Source organism: Petromyzon marinus, chromosome 76 (genome assembly GCF_048934315.1).
Source record: "Petromyzon marinus isolate PM22_M1 ecotype Great Lakes invasive population chromosome 76, UKy_Petmar_22M1.pri1.0, whole genome shotgun sequence".
In the NCBI taxonomy this organism is placed as follows: Eukaryota; Metazoa; Chordata; class Hyperoartia; order Petromyzontiformes; family Petromyzontidae; genus Petromyzon; species Petromyzon marinus.
Window position 1 is genome coordinate 2,284,580 of NC_133742.1, and position 21,482 is coordinate 2,306,061.

Here is a 21,482-nt window from a genome sequence, read left to right on the forward strand (position 1 = left end):
GAGACTCGCGCATAGACCCAGAGACTCGCACATAGACCCAGAGACTCGCACATAGACCCAGAGACTCGCACATAGACCCAGAGGCTCGCACATAGACCCAGAGGCTCGCACAGAGACCCAGAGACTCGCACATAGACCCAGAGACTCGCACATAGACCCAGAGACTCGCGCATAGACCCAGAGACTCGCACATAGACCCAGAGACTCACACAGAGACCCAGAGACTCGCACATAGACCCAGAGACTCGCACAGAGACTCGCACATAGACCCAGAGACTCGCACATAGACCCAGAGACTCGCACATAGACCCAGAGACTCGCACATAGACCCAGAGACTCGCACATAGACCCAGAGGCTCGCACAGAGACCCAGAGACTCGCACATAGACCCAGAGACTCGCACATAGACCCAGAGGCTCGCACAGAGACCCAGAGACTCGCACAGAGACTCGCACATAGACCCAGAGACTCGCACATAGACCCAGAGACTCGCACATAGACCCAGAGACTCGCACATAGACCAAGAGACTCGCACATAGACGCAGAGACTCGCACATAGACCCAGAGACTCGCACATAGACCCAGAGACACGCACAGAGACCCAGAGACTAGCACAGAGACCCAGAGACTCGCACATAGACCCAGAGACTCGCACATAGACCCAGAGACTCGCGCAGAGACCCAGAGGCTCGCACAGAGACTCGCACATAGACCCAGAGACTCGCACATAGACCCAGAGACTCGCACATAGACCCAGAGACTCGCGCATAGACCCAGAGACTCGCACATAGACCAAGAGACTCGCACATAGACCCAGAGACTCACACAGAGACCCAGAGACTCGCACATAGACCCAGAGACTCGCACAGAGACTCGCACATAGACCCAGAGACCCGAACATAGACCCAGAGACTCGCACATAGACCCAGAGACTCGCACATAGATCCAGAGACTCGCACAGAGACCCAGAGACTCGCACAGAGACTCGCACATAGACCCAGAGACTCGCACATAGACCCAGAGACTCGCACAGAGACCCAGAGACTCGCACAGAGACTCGCACATAGACCCAGAGACTCGCACATAGACCCAGAGACTCGCACATAGACCCAGATGATCGCACATAGACCCAGAGGCTCGCACATAGACCCAGAGGCTCGCACATAGACCCAGAGACTCGCGCAGAGACCCAGAGACTCACACAGAGACCCAGAGACTCGCACATAGACCCAGAGACTCGCACATAGACCCAGAGACTCGCACAGAGACTCGCACATAGACCCAGAGACTCGCGCATAGACCCAGAGACTCGCACATAGACCCAGAGACTCGCACATAGACCCAGAGACTCGCACATAGACCCAGAGACTCGCACATAGACCCAGAGACTCGCACATAGACCCAGAGACTCGCACATAGACCCAGAGAATCGCACTAAAGACCCGCATAGACCCAGAGACTCGCACAGAGACCCAAAGACTCGCACATAGACACAGAGAGTCGCACAGAGACTCGCACATAGACTCAGAGACTCGCGCATAGACCCAGAGACTCGCACATAGACCCAGAGACCCGCACATAGACCCAGAGACTCGCACAGAGACCCAGAGACTCGCACAGAGTCCCAGAGACTCGCGCAGAGACCCAGAGACTCACACAGAGACCCAGAGACTCGCACAGAGACCCAGAGACTCGCGCATAGACCCAGAGACTCGCGCATAGACCCAGAGACTCGCACAGAGACCCAGAGACTCGCACATAGACCCAGAGACTCGCACATAGACCCAGAGACTCGCACATAGACACAGAGACTCGCACATAGACCCAGAGACTCGCACATAGACACAGAGACTCGCACATAGACCCAGAGACTCGCACATAGACCCAGAGACTCGCACAGAGACTCGCACAGAGACCCAGAGACTCGCACATAGACCCAGAGACTCGCACATAGACCCAGAGACTCGCACATAGACACAGAGACTCGCACATAGACCCATAGACTCGCACAAAGTCGCGCTGTGCGCGTCTCTCGGCGTGGCTCTGCGGGGCTGTGGCCACGCCGTCTCCCACCGGGGGGCGCTGTCGTCTTGCCGGCGACAAAGCGGCGACCTCGAGGACTCTCACCGAGCACCGTGAACTTGCATCGAGATCCAGAGCCTCGCAGTCCCGTAGCCAGCAGCACGCCCGGCCGCCTTTGTCTCCCCAGTGGCGACCGAGGGGTCAGGTTCATAGCACAATGCGCTCACCGGATTACACACAAGACCTACAAGCGCATATAAATATATAGTTATCAACGGTGTGTGCAGTCGGGAGTTGTCTGTCCTTTAAAAGGACATGGAATGTGGAATTTCCACCTCTGGCTGAGGGCAGCTCTGAGGAACGAGTTCTGCCCAGAGGTCGAGAGAGACGGACAGAGACAGAGAGAGACAGAGAGAGACAGACAGCGAGAGACAGACAGAGAGAGACAGACAGAGCGAGACGGACAGAGATACTTTGACTTTTAAACAATTATTGCTGCCAACAGCAACAGCACTGGAGGTGATTCCGATATGAAATACACAAAGTCACCAGCAACACAAACACAAAGTTACCAGCAACACAAAGTCACCAGCAACACAAACAACACACAAAGTCACCAGCAACACAAACACACAAAGTCACCAGCAACACAAACACACAAAGTCACCAGCAACACAAACACGCAAAGTCACCAGCAACACAAACACACAAAGTCACCAGCAACACAAACACACAAAGTCACCAGCAACACAAACACACAAAGTCACCAGCAACACAAACACACAAAGTCACCAGCAACACAAACACACACAAAGTCACCAGCAACACAAACACACACAAAGTCACCAGCAACACAAACACACAAAGTCACCAGCAACACAAACACACACAAAGTCACCAGCAACACAAACACACAAAGTCACCAGCAACACAAACACACACAAAGTCACCAGCAACACAAACACACACAAAGTCACCAGCAACACAAACACACACAAAGTCACCAGCAACACAAACACACACAAAGTCACCAGCAACACAAACACACACAAAGTCACCAGCAACACAAACACACACAAAGTCACCAGCAACACAAACACACACAAAGTCACCAGCAACACAAACACACACAAAGTCACCAGCAACACAAACACACACAAAGTCACCAGCAACACAAACACACACAAAGTCACCAGCAACACAAACACACACAAAGTCACCAGCAACACAAACACACACAAAGTCACCAGCAACACAAACACACACAAAGTCACCAGCAACACAAACACACACAAAGTCACCAGCAACACAAACACACACAAAGTCACCAGCAACACAAACACACACAAAGTCACCAGCAACACAAACACACACAAAGTCACCAGCAACACAAACACACAAAATCACCAGCAACACAAATACACAAAGTCACCAGCAACACAAATACACAAAGTCACCAGCAACACAAATACACAAAGTCACCAGCAACACAAACACACAAAGTCACCAGCAACACAAACACACAAAGTCACCAGCAACACAAACACACAACGTCACCAGCAACACAAACACACAAAGTCACCAGCAACACAAACACACACAAAGTCACCAGCAACACAAATACAAAGTCACCAGCAACACAAACACACAAAGTCACCAGCAACACAAATACACAAAGTCACCAGCAACACAAACACACAAAGTCACCAGCAACACAAACACACAAAGTCACTAGCAACACAAACACACAAAGTCACCAGCAACACAAATACACAAAGTCACCAGCAACACAAATACACAAAGTCACCAGCAACACAAACACACAAAGTCACCAGCAACACAAACACACAAAGTCACCAGCAACACAAACACACAACGTCACCAGCAACACAAACACACAAAGTCACCAGCAACACAAACACACACAAAGTCACCAGCAACACAAATACAAAGTCACCAGCAACACAAACACACAAAGTCACCAGCAACACAAATACACAAAGTCACCAGCAACACAAACACACAAAGTCACCAGCAACACAAACACACAAAGTCACTAGCAACACAAACACACAAAGTCACCAGCAACACAAATACACAAAGTCACCAGCAACACAAATAATAAACGCTATAAATCCACGCGCTGTGGCGCTAAATGCACCCCGCACAACACGAAATCAAAGTCACGTGGTGGTGGTGGTGGTCATCGCGCACGCCACGTGACGAGCGAGGGCTTCAGAAGGTGAACACGTGGGGGGTGCCGTCCACGCTGGTACAGAGAGGGGCTTGTCCGGCTCCTCAACGTTGGAACAAGACGCGCTGCACATCACCGACACGTGTGTGTGTCACGTGGCGTGCTCCAGCCAGAGCTGCACCTTGAGCAGGCCCCTGAACACCGGAAGCGCCACAGAGCAGCCGTCAGTGTCGCCTTGCAGCATCTTCCTCCTCGTTCTGTACACCGCCAACTTCGCCTGAGCACAGGCGAAGTTGTCATGGCGCTTGTTATCCAGGTAAGGCACCACCCCATATACGAAGCCGCTGTTGTAGAAGGGCACCCCCAGTTTCCTGAAGATGTCCCCCAAAATGCGGGACTTTGGTTTGAGCCGCTGGCAGTGTAAGTACCGGTGGGGCAGATCCTCCCTGGCACCGCAGGAAATGCACAAGTCTGAGAGAAAGACAGACAGAGAGAGACAGACAGACAGAGAGACAGACAGAGAGAGACAGAGACAGAAAAGGGAGGAGGAGCAGGAGGAGGTGACGACTGGAAGTGGTGGGTGACGAGGTGAGGAGGGCGAGTGGTGAGTGACGAGGTGGGATGAGGGGAGCTTGAGCCCTTGGACAGAGAACGCAACAAGTTTGTGTCTTTATTTACGTAATAAGTCTCAGGTACAATGCGAGTCTTGCATCACAAAGCACGACTCTAACCACGTCTTGACCACAGTGAATGTCACAACCAGAAGACTTGAGACCGGAGGAACCCGACGAGCTACGATCAGCACGGCCAGTCGGGGGCGCGACATCAACTCACAACGAACAACACGAACACAAGGGGCGCAGAATCGATACACAAAGACGCGACATTCGATGTTTAAAACATGGCCCCGAGTTGTATAAGAACAGTGTATAAATATTCAACAATATTTCATATCACCGAGCGAAGTACTTCATGTCAGACGTTCCGGGACGTCTGCGAGGTCCCCCTGAAGGCGCGAGAGAGGCCGCAGCTGAGAGGTCCACCCGGCACTGCGCGTGGGGGAGCCAGGCATGGCCCCCCCCCTCCCCCCTTAGTGAGTCACACGCAGACCCCCACAACGCTCACTCACGCTGCACCAGCACCGCACCACTCACCGGCCCTCTCGAGCAGGGCCGTGATATCCCATAGGTCACAGTAGGCACTTTGCATAGGGTCCACCCACCCAGCCACTCACCCACCCACCCAGCCACTCACCCACCCACCCAGCCACTCACCCACCCACCCAGCCACTCACTCACCCACCCAGCCACTCACCCACCCAGCCACTCACCCACCCACCCACTCACTCACCCACCCAGCCACTCACCCACCCACCAGGGCCGTGCTATCCCATAGGTCACAGTAGGCACTTTGCATAGGGTCCACCCATCCAACCACTCACCCACCCAGACACTCACTCACCCACCCAGCCACCCACCCACTCAGCCACTCACTCACCCACCCAGCCACTCACCCACCCAACCACTCACTCACCCACCCAGCCACTCACTCACCCACCCAACCACTCACCCACCCAGCCACTCACTCACCCACCCAGCCACTCACCCACCCAGCCACTCACTCACCCACCCAGCCACTCACTCACCCACCCACCCAGCCACTCACCCACCCAGCCACTCACCCACCCAGCCACTCACTCACCCACCAGGGCCGTGCTATCCCATAGGCCATAGTAGGCACTGTGCCGAGGTTCTACAAAATAAAATGGACCCGTGTTGTTTTTTGTTATCGTTTAAAATGAACGGCATACTTTTGAATCTGCGTCATCCGATGTAATCGCAGTAAAATTTTTTATAAAACACGTTTGCTTATAATATTTTTAGGAATACCTTGTTTGAATTGTTTCAATAATTTAAAATGAAATCCATTTATCTGCGGCACACTTCCGCACACCCTCCCATCGAATGAGGGCACAGACTAAATCGTGAACCTGCCATCAGTAACGACATCTGTCCAGCGGCTGGGCGAAGTAGCGACGCGTGAAGCGAGTGGAGTGACAGCGGTGGTCGTGACATGGGGCAGCAGCAGCATGATCTGTAGAGAGTTATCACTCAAAGTGCCTACGTGACATGGGACAGCAGTAGCAGCAGCAGCATGATCTGTAGAGAGTTATCACTCAAAGTGCCTACGTGACATGGGGTAGCAGTAGCAGCATCTGTAGAGAGTTATCACTCAAAGTGCCTACGAAACTGCAGTGCCGAGGGCCTAACAAGAACTTGAATCCGGCCCTGCTCTCAACAAATCCACACCACAGGCAGACCTCGCTGAGCGCGACCCACCGGTAGGATGCCTGGAGAGGAAATGTTTACTGGGGATAAAAATCTAAAAATCTACAAAGCGCTTAACGGAATGAGAAGGCAGCAGCAGCATTGGCCGAGGAAACGTTGCCGCCCACAAAGTCGCTCAGCCAATGAGAGCGACACACCGGTGTCAGCCAATCAGACCCCACCCGTCCCCCTCGCGATTCTTCCATCATCACGATTGGTAATTACAATTTTAATAAATTAAGAATCGCTTTGTTTAGCGAGGTGAGAGAGAGAGATCTTGACTTGAAGCTTTCGTGACTACAGGAATCCATACTCTTTGGTTCTTTCGGTAAAGTCACGTAGGTAGAAAAATAAAACAATACTAATAATATATCACAACGTTTCGATCGTAACAAGCGGTTGTCCTCAGGCGGAAAAAATAATCCAGCAGTGGATTAGTTCGGCAAGTTCCAATGCTGGATTTACTTTACCAGCTAAGGCCTCGCTGAGCTATGTAGCTCTTTTGAAGAAGCGACCTGGATATCACAAATTATAGCTCAACGAAGTTGCTTATCACCACGTGGAAATGTAATGCAGCCAAATACTCTAAACGCACCTCGATTCTAAAAGTGGAGGGAAAAAACCGGTGGATCCGGAGGAAAATCCACGCCACAGTGGGGAGAGAGAGAACGTGCAAACTCCAAATACACAGGCAGGTGTCAGGGTCGGGAGAGAACTCACGACCTCCTGTATACCAGGAGAGGTAGTTAACATCTTGCCATGGTGGCACCCACTATCGGGACCTGGTGAAGCAATTTCAGGATTGGGGTCACGTGGTTTCGTTCACGGACACTCTGAGAAATCCAGGATAGAGAGGTGATGGAGTTGGAGACACACGAGAGATATCCGGTCAAGAGTTACGGTTGTCAAGGCAAGAGGTGGCAAAGGCACGGTCTAAGGTTTCAAGTAAAATGTGGAACCCGGAGCACACGGGCAATTTGTGTGTGCGACCCGCTCCACGTGCCAACCAATCAGAAGGGGCATTGAGCTGCCTGACCGTTACTTAACGGGCACGGTCTCCAATACTTGTTGTCGTTTCTCTTCGTGTCCGTTCATCAGCGGCTGCCCGTTCACGTCCCCATGCACGTCAGCATTTCCACCGTCACTGTGGAAATAAAAACAAACAGCAGGTTTACCAACCACGCGGTGCCTGCACACAGCAACGCGTGGACGCGTCTCGCCGGGAACGAGCAGAGGGCCTCAATGGCGCTCACGCTTTAATATCGGTTCGAGTCGGCAAGACCAAGGGGCTGAACCCAGGAGCTCGGTGCTGGCTCAGCGTCCCCGGCACGGCCGCTGTGAACCGCTCAGGAAGAGACCCAGCGGTGCGTGAACGTGAAACCTCGTCAGTGACACCGAGTGGGAGGCCACCGAGAGAGCTCAGCCCGGCTGCCCACGTCCACGCTCATTCATCAGGGGCTGGGCTGGGCGGTCCGGGTGCCTGGGATGGAGGGGGGGCGGGGGGGGGGGGGCACCTGCGTGAGTGGGGGCAGGGCCATGAACACCGACGGTGATTCTTCTTCTTCCAGACGAAGACGGAGACGATGATGATGATGACAATGACAGCTAGAGGCACCAGGACCCAGGCAGCCACCACCCCTCCCTTGTGCGAGGTCTCCTCTAGAGGGGCGAGGGTGACGTCACTCACACCCCCACCGTGTGACCGTGGGGCTGCAGAGACACGGAGACAGAGAGGGGGGCGTTCAGCGTGACCCCCACTCGCACCCAGCACCACAGCCCCACCCAGCGACGCAACACGGCTTCACGTGCAGCAGTGAGAGACCACTCAACACGGCTTCACGTGCAGCAGGGAGAGACCACTCACTCAACACGGCTTCACGTGACCCTTGACCTCCCGGCCTCAACCAGCACCGTGCACGTGCAAGTTCCCCCATAATCGCTTCATCGCAACGCGAACGTCACGCTCGGCTCTTGTTCACCTGCAGGCGTCACGTTCAGCAGCACCTCCCCTTGCACCACGGTGTTCTCCGCGTTACATCGACGACACTCGATGCGGCACAGAGCCACGGGGCCGAGGTTCTTGGGGAAGTTGGGGATGCCGATGGAGCAGTCTCCCATCAGCACGTCTCCCACAGACTTCACGATACTCAAGTCCTCTTTTTCATACCCCGATTGATAGATCTGCAATGACACAAACCACAATGTGGAAGGTCAACCACAACGGCACACGATGCCCACGGTCACATCGTCCTGAATGCCCCTGGGCTCGTTGAATGTCGCTGGCTAAGCAGGCTTGATGAGCTCGGTTACCACCTAGATGGGAGACCTCCTGGGGACACCAAGCGCTGTAGGCTTCGGTTGCAAGGCGACAAGGGGATGGCAAAATATCAACGTTGAGTTTGCGTAGAGTGGTAAGAGTGGGTCTACCTGTGGACTTGAATCTGTGTAGAGTATTGCGTGTAATCCCCCTCGTGTTAAACACGAGTTGCATCACGTGCTCTGGTTTCCCTCCACGTGAAGCCAAACTCTCATTAATGTGTTGTGTTGTAAACATGACAAATAAACTTCTTTATGAGGCACACGTTGTTTATTGTATTTTACTGCAGGGTCCCTAGCAGGAAGAGTATATCGGTCCCTTCACCCGCTTCCTAGGGAGCTATGGCCTCCGAACTATACGGGACCTACTCTGGTGACCCGTTCCCTATTGTCCTCCGACTGGGACCTAGGGGAGGCTAACTGACCCTGACCTCCTGGTCCGTGGGTCCTGACCACTGGCCTCACTGAGCTCCAGCCCTTAGACTGCAGAGCTTGGGGTCCAGGGTCCTATTCTCCAGCCCGGGCTTCAGTCTTCGGCGTGTAGATAACTGAGCCAGAGATCCCCGAGCAATGGCTTATATACAAGTTCGTGGCCGGCTCCGCCCTGGCCACGCCTTCCTTCTGGAACACTCTCAGGTGACATCATTCCCCCAGTTCCCCCCCACCCAGGGGCCCAGGGAATGTGTCCCAGGATCCGTTAACTGGGATCCACCATTGGCCTCTCTGGCCCATGGCATTTGCCCTGGCGAGGTAACGCCTCTGCACTCTATTGACGGTAAGTGGAATGACAGGCTGTTGAATGGTGAGTGACAATCACCCCTACAAATGTACCGTCATTGAACATAGATCTCAGAGCAGTGCCTTCTTGAAATGGAGTTGAAATGGAGTTGTGAGACTTATTGGGACATTTCTGGATAATTAAAGGGCACCACATAACTCTGTTATTATCTGTTACGTGTTGACGTAGACATCAAGTACAGAGATAATTATTCACGGTTTACATGAAATGCGGCCGTCACCTTCTTCATCTCTCTGTTCGTCACGTTCTCTGCATAGTGTCTGGGCATCGTGAAATACTGGAGGACGATGTGGCTCAGGCTGGACGTCGGTGGGGAGAAGGAGCAGGGAATAGTCACGTTCTCTCCCTCCCTCACAGACAAACTCTGCGGAAGAGTGATCTGGAGCATCGCAGCCGATGCCGCATCTACAGGGAGACCGGTCACACTCGTTACAGATACAGGGAATATCCCTCAGTTTATAATACAGGTTGTTTGAGTTAGAGCGCGTATATATATAAATGTGTCATTAAACCTGCCACCACCCGACACAGCCAACTAGTAAGGGTTGTCACGTCAACAGAACGTGCCAATTCGTCACTAGTACAGCACACCGGTGTGATGGAGAGCCAAGCCACAACATTTACAATCTGAGTACGACGTTTCGCCAGTAATTACAACTAGCTTCATCAGGCGACAGCCAGATTTGTGGAGATATCCTCCTGTTTCTTTCCTTAAATAGAGGGGTAGCTGTGATGACATCACTTGTGGGCAACTTCTTGCGTGAAGTGTGGGGGGGTGAATTAATGAATGTTTATAAATGACTATGGGTATCCATTGCCAGGTGGGTTATTTTCATGGTTCGGTTTACGAAATTTCTCCTTAAACGAAAGTGATAAATTATGAACTCTTTTCCATTTGGAAAATCAAATTTCCACGTGAAGGAAATTTCACCGGGGCCCGCACAGTGACGTCATCAAACAAAAAGGACCTGGGAAGCTGCATCACCCATCGGCGACAGCGTCACGCTACCTCCACAGTGCACAACAGCAACGTCTACACATCACCTTTACAAAGGGCTGATTATTTATGCTTTAATTATTCTTCAATCGTGTTTAATCTGTATGTTTTTTCGTATTATTTAAGTGATATAGGTGATGCATATTTTTTAGTTTCGGAGTATATTTGGAATTAATGTCCGAAACACATCCATCATTTTTAGTATTAAATTGCAGTCAAGGGAAAAGCCATTCCGATTACTGAAATGTCGTTTAATCTACAGAGACAGCGCTTACACTCGTTACGCCACTCTGCAAAGGTTCGTCCAGTGGTAACAGGGATCTTGAAAACGCCGTTAAACACAGGGGTGCTACACCATCTACATTTGTAATTGTGGAGAATACATCAATAAAACTACGACCTCAATGGAAGCTACGACACGGTGAGCTCCGCGTAGCATCAGCTGTCGGAGAGGAACTCCGCTCACCTGGTGAGTGAGCGCAGTGAAACGTCTCCCCCTCGACCAAATCCTAGGGCTGCCTCCCCCCCACCGTCAGTGCCCAGACTCAGAGCGGCCGCTCGCGAGCCGAGTCTCAGCGGAGCGCGTGGCCCGGGAGCCACTGGCACGGCCAGGGCGGTGTCACAGGGGTCACATGACCCGTGACCTCATCGTGACGGTGGTTTATTAAAAACTAAAAAACTATTCTAATTAGCAGGTAAGGCCCACTGAGCTATGTAGCTCTTTTTTACAAAAGTGACCTGGCCACCAATGACCGCTCAACGAAGTGGCTTGTGTCGTGCTGAAATTTACAGCAGCAAAATAATCGGAATGCACGTTGACTCGAAATGTGGAGGATAAAACCAGAGGACCCGGAGACAAATCCACGTGACCACAGGCAGAGAGACACGCAAACTCCAAATATACAGCAGGCGTCAGGGTCGGAATCGAACCCACAACCTCCTGCGTTCCAGGCGAGGGAGGTAACGGTGAACTCTCACCTGGCTAACGAAAGGGCACCGTCCAATGTGTGCTGGGTGAGTGGCTCTGGGTGTGAACTCACCCAGAAGGGAGATGAACAGTGGGATGATGACCAGCTTCATGGTCGGCTCTGTTTGCTGATGATCACAAATGAGAATGAGTCATTAGTCCATCTCACGGCCTCACTCCAATGGCTCACGCTCCCTCACTTTCACCTCACTCCGCTTCTACATCTTTCCATTTGTGACGTCAGCGATGAGATTCATCTTTTGGATTTAGTTATTCCAACTTTAATGACATAAACACACGCTTCATTTGAACACGCTGCATGGACACTGGCTCCTAAGTGAAATAAAACGATGTTCTGGGAATGCCAAGGCACAGTCATCCTGTACGGCAATCACATCCCTAGCCCTGCTGCTTGTTCAGTCTGAACGGAACAAGCAGTGGAATCTCGCAGAAGCGGCTATGCATCTGGTTCAGTCGTGGTTGTCGCCGTGTAGGGAGGGGGGCTACGACCCTTGAAGGCGAGGAACTCCACCAAACTCACGGACAAAGTAGCAGAATGTGAAACCGAGAAGTCTGTGGTGATGGAGCAGGCAGTGTTGTGATTATGAGCAGCGGTATAGCAAGTTAAACACGTTCTAGGCTTTCACGTAAATATGTCTTTAAACCCCCCATCACTTGACACAGCCAATTAGTAAGGTTTGTCACGTAAACAGAACGTGGCCAATTCATTACTAGAGCAGCACACCGGTGTGTTGGAGAGCAAAGCCACAACATTTAAATCGGAGTACGAAGTTTCTCCAGTAATTACAACCAACTACATCAGGCGACAGAGCTGTGCAGAAATCCTGTTTTGTTACTTAGAGCGGTGGACGTGATGGTGTCACTTGTGAGCACTTCTTACACGCAGTGGGGGAGGTGGGGGGGGATTAATGAATGTGTAGTGGGTTCCACGTAGTCTTTAGAGGCAACACGGCTTATTTGAATCTTAACAGAAAGCCCCCTTTACTCCCACTACCTGGGGAGGTATGGCCTCCGGGCTGACGTGGCCTATCACTGGGGCTACGGGCTCTGAGTCCTCTGGCTAAGGGTGGCCTAGAGGAGGCTTTGCTGACCCGACCCAGCGAAGGTGCGGGTCCTGACCACTGGTCCGCGCTCGGCCCTGGCCCTCACAAGGACGTCGGGTCCCGTGGTCCCAGGGTCCTAGCCTAGCTGCCCTTCTGTCTTCGTCTTCAGAGCACTGCCTCGAGCCCACCTGAGGTCCGTCTTTTATACTCGTCCCGGGGACTCTCCGCCCCCGGTACCGCCCCCTTTCTGGAACCTTCTAGGGGACTCTGGAATAACCCCCCAACCCCTCACCTGGGGTCGGGAGGGGAACTCGGCCTCTCAACGGTCCGGCTCTCTCTCTAGCTCAGGGTGGCACCCCCTATCGACCCGTGGCCGCAACTACAGGCAAGTACACAGGGCGGTGTGCGATTTCCGACGCTGCAAATGCACCAAACCCCGGGACAAAGCAACCGACTGGGAGACCGGGGAGCCGGAGACAATCCTCGGTCGAGGCGCTTCAGCGCTACGCCCTTTTGTAATAACGCGGCGCGCTCTGCATTTAGACCTCCTGCCGACGTACGCGGGGCAATGATCGTAATGACGTCAGTCGGCACCGCCACGCACGCCCACCTAGCCTGGCACCGCGACCCAATGGCGGAGCGATAGACACACAGGTAGACACGGTGGAACAAACAGCCACTGCCTCACACCAGACACACAGAGACAACGTCACACACTCACAATGGTAAAGACACGAGGAGTCGATGAACCAAATGGAACCACGAGAATTGCGATGGGGACCCAGGAACCCAGGGTCCCAGGGACCCAGGGACACAGGGACCCAGGCACGCAGTCTCCGTGAGCAGGGCGAGAGAGACGACCTCACCTCCTCTCAGCTGTGATGCTGCTGCTGGGGGCAGCAGGAGGCGACGACTCTGACCGAAAATTCTAGATTTGAAGCTTTCGTGACTGCAAGGATCCCTACTCTTTGGTTCTATTCGGTAAAGTCACTCCAACGCCGTCCTCTAGACAGTCCAGTCCCTTCACCCGATGAAGGCCACTTGTGTTGTGGCCGAAACGTCGTGATTTTTTGTTACTTTATTTTTACCCCCGTGACTTTACCGAATAGAACCAAAGAGTATCTGACCGAAAACTTTAAAAGGGACGTGACAGTGACGTCGCTAGGCTAGCGGAGGCAGGCAGGAGGGGCGCGGGGGAGGGGAGGGGCGCGAGGGAGGGGAGGGGCGCGGGGGAGGGGAGGGGCGCGGGGGAGGGGAGGGGCGCGGGGGAGGGGAGGGGCGCGGGGGAGGGGAGGGGCCAATCAGAGTCGCCTGCTGCTGCTGCTGTCGCCGCGTGACGCTCGGCGCGCGCCGGGGGTGGTGGTGGGGGACATTCTCGTTTGGGCTGCGCTGTGAACTGCCCAGCGTCAAAATACGACTTGCGATGGCGTTGACAGTGGACTTAAACGTGTTTGTGTTGTGAGTGCTTTAGCGGTGTGAATACTCTGCAGTGTGGGAGTTGGGGCAATCAGGCGATATTTTTTTCCTGTATTTTCTGTTTGCACAGTCACACACAAAGTCACTTCAAGATGTTTTTCTTGTTCATGTTGTTTGTTTGTTGCGGTTGCACCCGATTCAAGAGCCGAATGGCTCACAGGGCTGTACCAAATAAATTAAAACTATGAACTACGAATTACCCCCCCCCCCACAATGAGAATGGACGCGCCCAGCTTCACGGGCGCCATCTTTACGGCGTTGACCTGAGTGAGGTGGTCGCTTCTGTGAGCTCGCCTCGGGTTCCTCACCACCACACTCACCACTACACTCACCACCACCCTCACTACACTCACCACTACACTCACCACACTCACCACTACACTCACCACTACACTCACTACACTCACCACTACACTCACCACCACACTCACTACACTCACCACCACACTCACTACACTCACCACCACACTCACTACACTCACCACTACCCTCACCACTACCCTCACTACACTCACCACTACACTCACTACACTCACCACCACACTCACTACACTCACCACCACACTCACTACACTCACCACTACCCTCACTACACTCACCACTACACTCACTACACTCACCACCACCCTCACTACACTAACCACTACCCTCACTACACTCACTACACTCACCACTACCCTCACTACACTCACCACCACACTCACTACACTCACCACTACCCTCACTACACTCACCACCACACTCACCACACTCACCACCACACTCACCACACTCACCACTACACTCACTACACTCACCACCACCCTCACTACACTCACCACCACCCTCACTACACTCACCACCACTACCCTCACTACACTCACCACCACCCTCACTACACTCACCACCACCCTCACTACCCTCACTACACTCACCACTACCCTCACTACACTCACCACTACCCTCACTACACTCACCACCACCCTCACTACACTCACCACCACCCTCACTACACTCACCACCACCCTCACTACACTCACCACTACCCTCACTACACTCACCACTACCCTCACTACACTCACCACTACCCTCACCACTACCCTCACTACCCTCACCACACTCACCACTACCCTCACTACACTCACCACTACCCTCACCACTACCCTCACTGCACTCACCACTACCCTCACTAGACTCACCACTACCCTTACCACTACCCTCACTACACTCACCACTACCCTCACTACACTCACCACCACACTCACCACCACACTCACTACACTCACCACTACCCTCACTACACTCACCACCACACTCACTACACTCACCACTACCACCCTCACTACACTCACCACCACACTCACCACCACCCTCACTACACTCACCACCACACTCACTACACTCACCACTACCCTCACTACACTCACCACTACCCTCACTACACTCACCACTACCCTCACTACACTCACCACCACACTCACTACACTCACCACCACCCTCACTACACTCACCACCACCACCCTCACTACACTCACCACCACCACCCTCACTACACTCACCACCACCACCCTCACTACACTCACCACCACCACCCTCACTACACTCACCACCACCACCCTCACTACACTCACCACCACCACCCTCACTACACTCACCACCACCACCCTCACTACACTCACCACCACCACCCTCACTACACTCACCACCACCACCCTCACTACACTCACCACCACCACCCTCACTACACTCACCACCACCACCCTCACTACACTCACCACCACCACCCTCACTACACTCACCACTACCACCCTCACTACATTCACCACTACCACTCTCACTACACTCACCACTACCACTCTCACTACACTCACCACCACCACTCTCACTACACTCACCACCACCCTCACTACACTCACCACTACCACCCTCACTACACTCACCACTACCCTCACTACACTCACCACCACACTCACTACACTCACCACACCACCCTCACTACACTCACCACCACACTCACTACGCTCACCACTACACTCACCACTACCACCCTCACTACACTCACCACCACCCTCACTACACTCACCACCACCCTCAACATCACCACCACCCTCACCACACTCGCCACTAAACTCACTACACTCACCACCACACTCACTACACTCACCACCCTCAACATCACCACCACCCTCACCACCCTCACTACACTCGCCACCATCACCACCACCCTCAACTACCTCCCAGCAACAGCAGCCGCCATTCGCAAGTGGCGGTGACGTCACCAAGGCGCCTGTGCCAGGCTAGGTGCACTTTGAGGCGACACGTGAAGTGTCGAAGGCTCGCTGCCGACAGGTCACGGGACACACTCAGCAGGTACCATGGGTTGACGGGGTGGTGTGTGATGGTGTGTGTGGTGTGTGGTTGGTGTGTGTGGTGTGTGTGATGGTGTGTGTGTGTGGTGGTGTGTGTGTTTGTGTGTGTGTTGGTGTGTGTGATGGTGTGTGTGTGTGGTGTGTGTGTGGTGGTGTGTGTGTGTTGGTGTGTGTGATGGTGTGTGTGGTGGTGTGTGTGGTGTGTGTGGTGGTGGTGTGTGTGTGGTGGCGTGTGTGTGGTGGTGTAAGCCCCAGGCTACTTTGGGCTCGCCTTCCCATCAACCGGAGGCGAGGAATGGTGGTCGTGGTTACTTATGCCCCCACCGAAGATGAACATCCGTGGAGGGATGCAGGCAAAGCCGATGAGTCAGATGCCTTCTATGACCGCCTGTCACAGGTGCTGGCTAAAGTGGCCCCTCGGGATAGAGTCATCATGTTGGGTGACTTCAATGCCCGAGTTGGTCATGATACTGGCACCTGGTCTGGAGTGATTGGAGGGCATGGGCCAGATCAGCTCAATAACAACGGTAGGAGGCTGCTAGATTTTTGTGCAGCCCATGGGCTTGTAATTACCAACACGCTGTTCCGGCATCGGCGCATCCACACAACATCATGGATGCATGCCGGGTCCAAGCAAGAACATCTGCTGGACTACATAGTGACGGACCAGCGAATGCGAGCCCATGTCCTTGACACCAGGACCTACCGTGGAGCTGATCTGCCCTCTGACCATCGACTAGTCATCTGTAAGATGCGCCTGCCATTCTTCCACTCCGGTGGTGGGTGTACACCCAGGACCCCATTCCAACATAAAGTGGCCTGGTCTCAGTTATCTGATGAAAGTTGCAAGTGAGAATTTCATCATCGCTTGCGGCTGGGATTGGCATCGTCCCCGACGACTCCTGATGCAGCTGCAATGGCTGATTTGGGTAAGCGGTCCAGACCTCCGCAGAGACCCTGGCTGACAGAGGAGGTGTTCAGGATGGTTGAGAAAAAGCGACAGGCCCACTGTCATCGGCTACAGAATCCCACGTCAGAGAATGAGGAGGCTTACCGCAGCCTTCGCTCGGAGGTTCGGAGAGCCGTGAGGCACTGCAAGGATAGGTGGTGGTCGCGGGTTGCTGAGGAGATGGAGTCTGCCTCAGTGGCCCGTGATCACAAATCTATATTTAACTCCATCAAAAAAGTAACCTGCAGCGCCACACCTATTACCATCATTAGGGGAAAAAACCGTGATCCTATCTCCGACCCCCAGGAACAGGTTCGCAGATTTGCTGAGCATTTCTGTGAGGTCCTGGGGGAGGGAAAATCCCTCAGCCAGGAAAACATCATGGCACAAAGTGAGGATGACCCTGCTGAGGCTGCGGTGCCTCAAATATTGGAAGAAGTCACCCCCTGTGAGTGGCTGGCTGAGGTGCCATCTGCTGAGGAAGTATTGAAGGCGATCCGGAGTCTGAGACCAGGAAAGGCAGCGGGCAGAGATGATCTCCCAAGCGAAATGCTGAGGGAGGGTGGCGTTTGTGCACAGACTGCCCTATATGACATCATAACAACAGTCTGGACCACTGGACGGGTTCCGCAGGATTGGAAGGATGCCCTGGTGGTCCCCCTTTTTAAGAAGGTGGACCGCACAGACTGTAACAACTACAGGGGCATCTTACTCCTCAGTGTGCCGGGAAAGGTCCTGGCAAGGATTATTCAGCATCGCCTTGCCAGGCACGCTGAGGAGAGGCTTGCGGAGCCCCATTGCGGTTTCAGGAAAGGGCGGTCCTGCACAGATGCCATATTTTCTGTCCGTCTGCTACAGCAGAGGTGTAGGGAATTCCAACAAGACCTACATCTCTGCTTTATTGACCTGGTCAAGGCCTATGATACCATCAGTAGGCCTGGGCTCTGGGTCGTTCTTCGTGCTTTTGGAGTACCTGACCCTCTGCTCACGATCATTAAGGACCTTCATGATGGTGAGCGGGCCCGGGTAAAACTACGTGGCCGGGAGTCAGAGTCATTCCCTGTACACCTTGGGGTGCGACAGGGATGTCCTCTGGCTCCCACATTATTTAACATCTATTTTGACCACGTAGTTCGTGAAGCCTTCAATAGCTGTACCGGGGAATCTCCATATGGTACAGATATAATGGGAGGCTAATCGATGCCCGGGTGCGGTCAAGGGATGGCTCCCTATTGCTCAACCACGTTATGTATGCTGATGATTTGGTAATAGCTGCTCAGTCAGAGGAGGAGTTGGAGACGCTGCTGCTGAGACTGGAGCGTGCCACTAAGAGGTGGGGCCTTACCATCAGCCCCACCAAAACTAAGCACCTGCCTGGGTATTTTGTACCATCGGACACTCCACCCCCACAACTCCCAATCAGTGATGGGGCAGTTGTGGAGAGAGTGGAGAGTTTCCCATACCTGGGCAGTGTGCTTATGACTGGCTCCAGTTTAACAGCAGAGGTCTCACTCCGAATCAGTCGAGCGGCAATATCTTTTCATCGGTTGCGTAACGCTGTGTGGAAGCTACCTGGTCTGTTGCTCCGCACTAAGCTTCAGGTCTTCTCGGCCACGGTCATTCCCTGCCTTCTCTACGCTTGCGAAACGTGGACCCCCCTAATGGAACATCTTCGCCGGTTAGAAACATTTAGGCTGGCCTGCCTACGATCCATCCTGGGTTTAACCAGACTGGATTGTGTGAGGAGCTCACAAATCCTTGAAAGATCTGGGCAGGGTCCCATCGGTGAGCTCCTCCGGCAGGCAAGGCTGCGATGGCTGGGTCATGTAGCCCGCATGCCCAGCCACCGCATGCCGAAACAGCTTTTGTTTGGCCGGATTGAGGGGGCTAAGCGGGCGCGGCACGGGCTAGAGAAGAGATGGAGTGATGTGGTACAGGAGGACGTGGAGCTGAGTGGACTTGCCGATGACTGGTACCAGCGGGGTCAAGATCGGCCTCTGTGGAGGAGGCTCGTGAAGGATGCTACTGGGCAGTTGGAGGCAGTCGCCCTCCAACAACAACGGAGGGCGGAGGAGCGACGCTCAGAACAACGAGCGGAGCGCCGGGTGGCTAAAGCACAGCAGGTTGGCACAGTAGGGGGCACAGGTGGTGCATCAGCCAGTCATCTCAGTCAGTCGACCCGTGGCACCTGGGTCTGCCCCGTGACCTCCTGCCAGCGGGCGTTCGACACTTCACGTGGCCTCAGGATGCACATAGCCTGGCACAAGCGTCGTGGTGATGTCACCGCCACTTAGTGGGGAATGGCGGTTGTTGTGGTTGCTGTGTGTGTGGTGGTGTGTGTGGTTGCTGTGTGTGTGTGTGGTTGCTGTGTGTGTGTGTGTGTGGTTGCTGTGTGTATGGTGGTGGTGCTGTGTGTGTGTGGTGGTGTGTATGGTGGTGCTGTGTGTGTGTGGTGGTGTGTATGGTGGTGCTGTGTGTGTGTGAGCATCACTATCGCCTCAACTCCGCTAAGGCGACATCCATTGAGTCCGTACGCGTGGAGGGGTTAACACAAATGTGTACCGCTTGTGGATGGGGGGCTACTGACAATGTATGCATAGGAAACGGGAGGGGGGGGTGTAGCCTCGATAATAATATTGATATTCGATTATTTTCGATGATAATTTGTCTACACTGGCCTTCAAACGAGTTGTATAGTCCGGCGGTAGACTGTTTGCTTAAACACATTAATATTATTAATCCTTGATCGTCTCTGCGTGGATTAAATATCGACCGTTCTATAGGATTCGGGGGGTAAAAAGTCAAAGTCCATGTGCGCACAGAGAGAGGGGAGGGGTCAAGTAGACAGATTTGTCGTCGCTACTCAATGGATGACCCCTAACGCGATGCTGAATGTGTGGCGGGGTGATTTCTCACAATGCCATCGAGTGAATTCTTACAGTGGCATGGGAAGAAGCCGAATGAGAATGTGGCACCTCGTGACGTCACTGCTCAGTCGCCGTGTTAAAGCTGTCGGGCAGATCCACACACACAGCCCCAAGTGGCACAGATCCCAGTCGTCGCAGATAAACTGAGAACCACTTTACCTCTTTGGTTATTTCGGTAAAGTCACGGAGGTATAAAATAAAATAAATCACGACGTTTCGGGTGCAACACAAGCGTCCATTATCAGGATGGGAAAGCATGATGGTCTGCTGCTGAGGCAGTCGTGATTTATTTTATTGTATACCTGCTACGTGACTTTACCGAAATAACCAAAGAGTATTGATTCCTGCAGTCACAAAAGCTTCAAGTCAATATTGAGTACCACTTTGTTCGAATCGACTGGGGGTGGCCCTACAGAGGAGAGAGTCTGGCCCCCGACAGGGCAATGTGGAATTTCCGTCACGGGCTCAACCCACCGCTCCCGAGAGCAGGAGGCGACCCTCCACTTTGCTGTTGCGAGAATCGCAGAATGTTTAGAGTCCCCTTACTGCCGCTGTTTGTTCTCGTGGCCGTTCACGTCGCTCGCAAGCGGCAGAGTTCTTGTGGCAAGACGCATCCCACTCTCACAGTCATAGACAGTGCGTGATAGACACATAGACACACATAGACACTGTGTGATAGACACATAGACACACATAGACACTGTGTGATAGACACATAGACACACATAGACACTCAGTGTGATAGACACATAGACACACATAGACACTCAGTGTGATAGACACATAGACACACATAGACACTGTGTGATAGACACACAGACACACATAGACACTGTGTGATAGACACATAGACACTGTGTGATAGACACACATAGACACTGTGTGATAGACACACAGACACACATAGACACTGTGTGATAGACACATAGACACTGTGTGATAGACACACATAGACACTGTGTGATAGACACATAGACACACATAGACACTGTGTGATAGACACATAGACACACATAGACACTGTGTGATAGACACATAGACACACATAGACACTCAGTGTGATAGACACACAGTCATACATAGACACACAGTGTGA

The 21,482-nt window shown here is 53.2% G+C and overlaps 2 protein-coding genes across 3 annotated transcripts in view; one reads left to right on the top strand and one right to left on the bottom strand.

The window, feature by feature from the left end:
- LOC116957543 (uncharacterized) overlaps positions 1-21,482 on the bottom strand; it is a 186,384-nt gene that overhangs the window by 162,574 nt on the left and 2,328 nt on the right. The window contains exons 2-7 of one of the 2 annotated variants that reach the window (XM_076056508.1): positions 13,553-13,580; positions 11,696-11,750; positions 9,879-10,063; positions 8,523-8,724; positions 8,058-8,253; positions 4,867-7,687 (exon numbers count right to left, since the gene is read on the bottom strand). In XM_076056508.1, coding sequence (XP_075912623.1) covers positions 7,582-7,687; positions 8,058-8,253; positions 8,523-8,724; positions 9,879-10,063; positions 11,696-11,735 — 729 coding nt within the window. In that variant the 5' untranslated portion in view covers positions 11,736-11,750; positions 13,553-13,580 and the 3' untranslated portion in view covers positions 4,867-7,581. Of the gene's footprint in view, positions 1-4,866; positions 7,688-8,057; positions 8,254-8,522; positions 8,725-9,878; positions 10,064-11,695; positions 11,751-13,552; positions 13,581-21,482 lie in introns of those variants that run through there. The other variant, XM_076056509.1, reaches the window with a different exon arrangement.
- The window catches only part of LOC142907244 (uncharacterized), a 29,590-nt gene continuing 24,595 nt past the window's right edge, over positions 16,488-21,482 (top strand). Inside the window, exon 1 of the mRNA XM_076056513.1 lies at positions 16,488-16,511. The gene's annotated coding sequence lies outside the window, so the exon portion shown is untranslated. The remainder of the gene's footprint in view (positions 16,512-21,482) is intronic.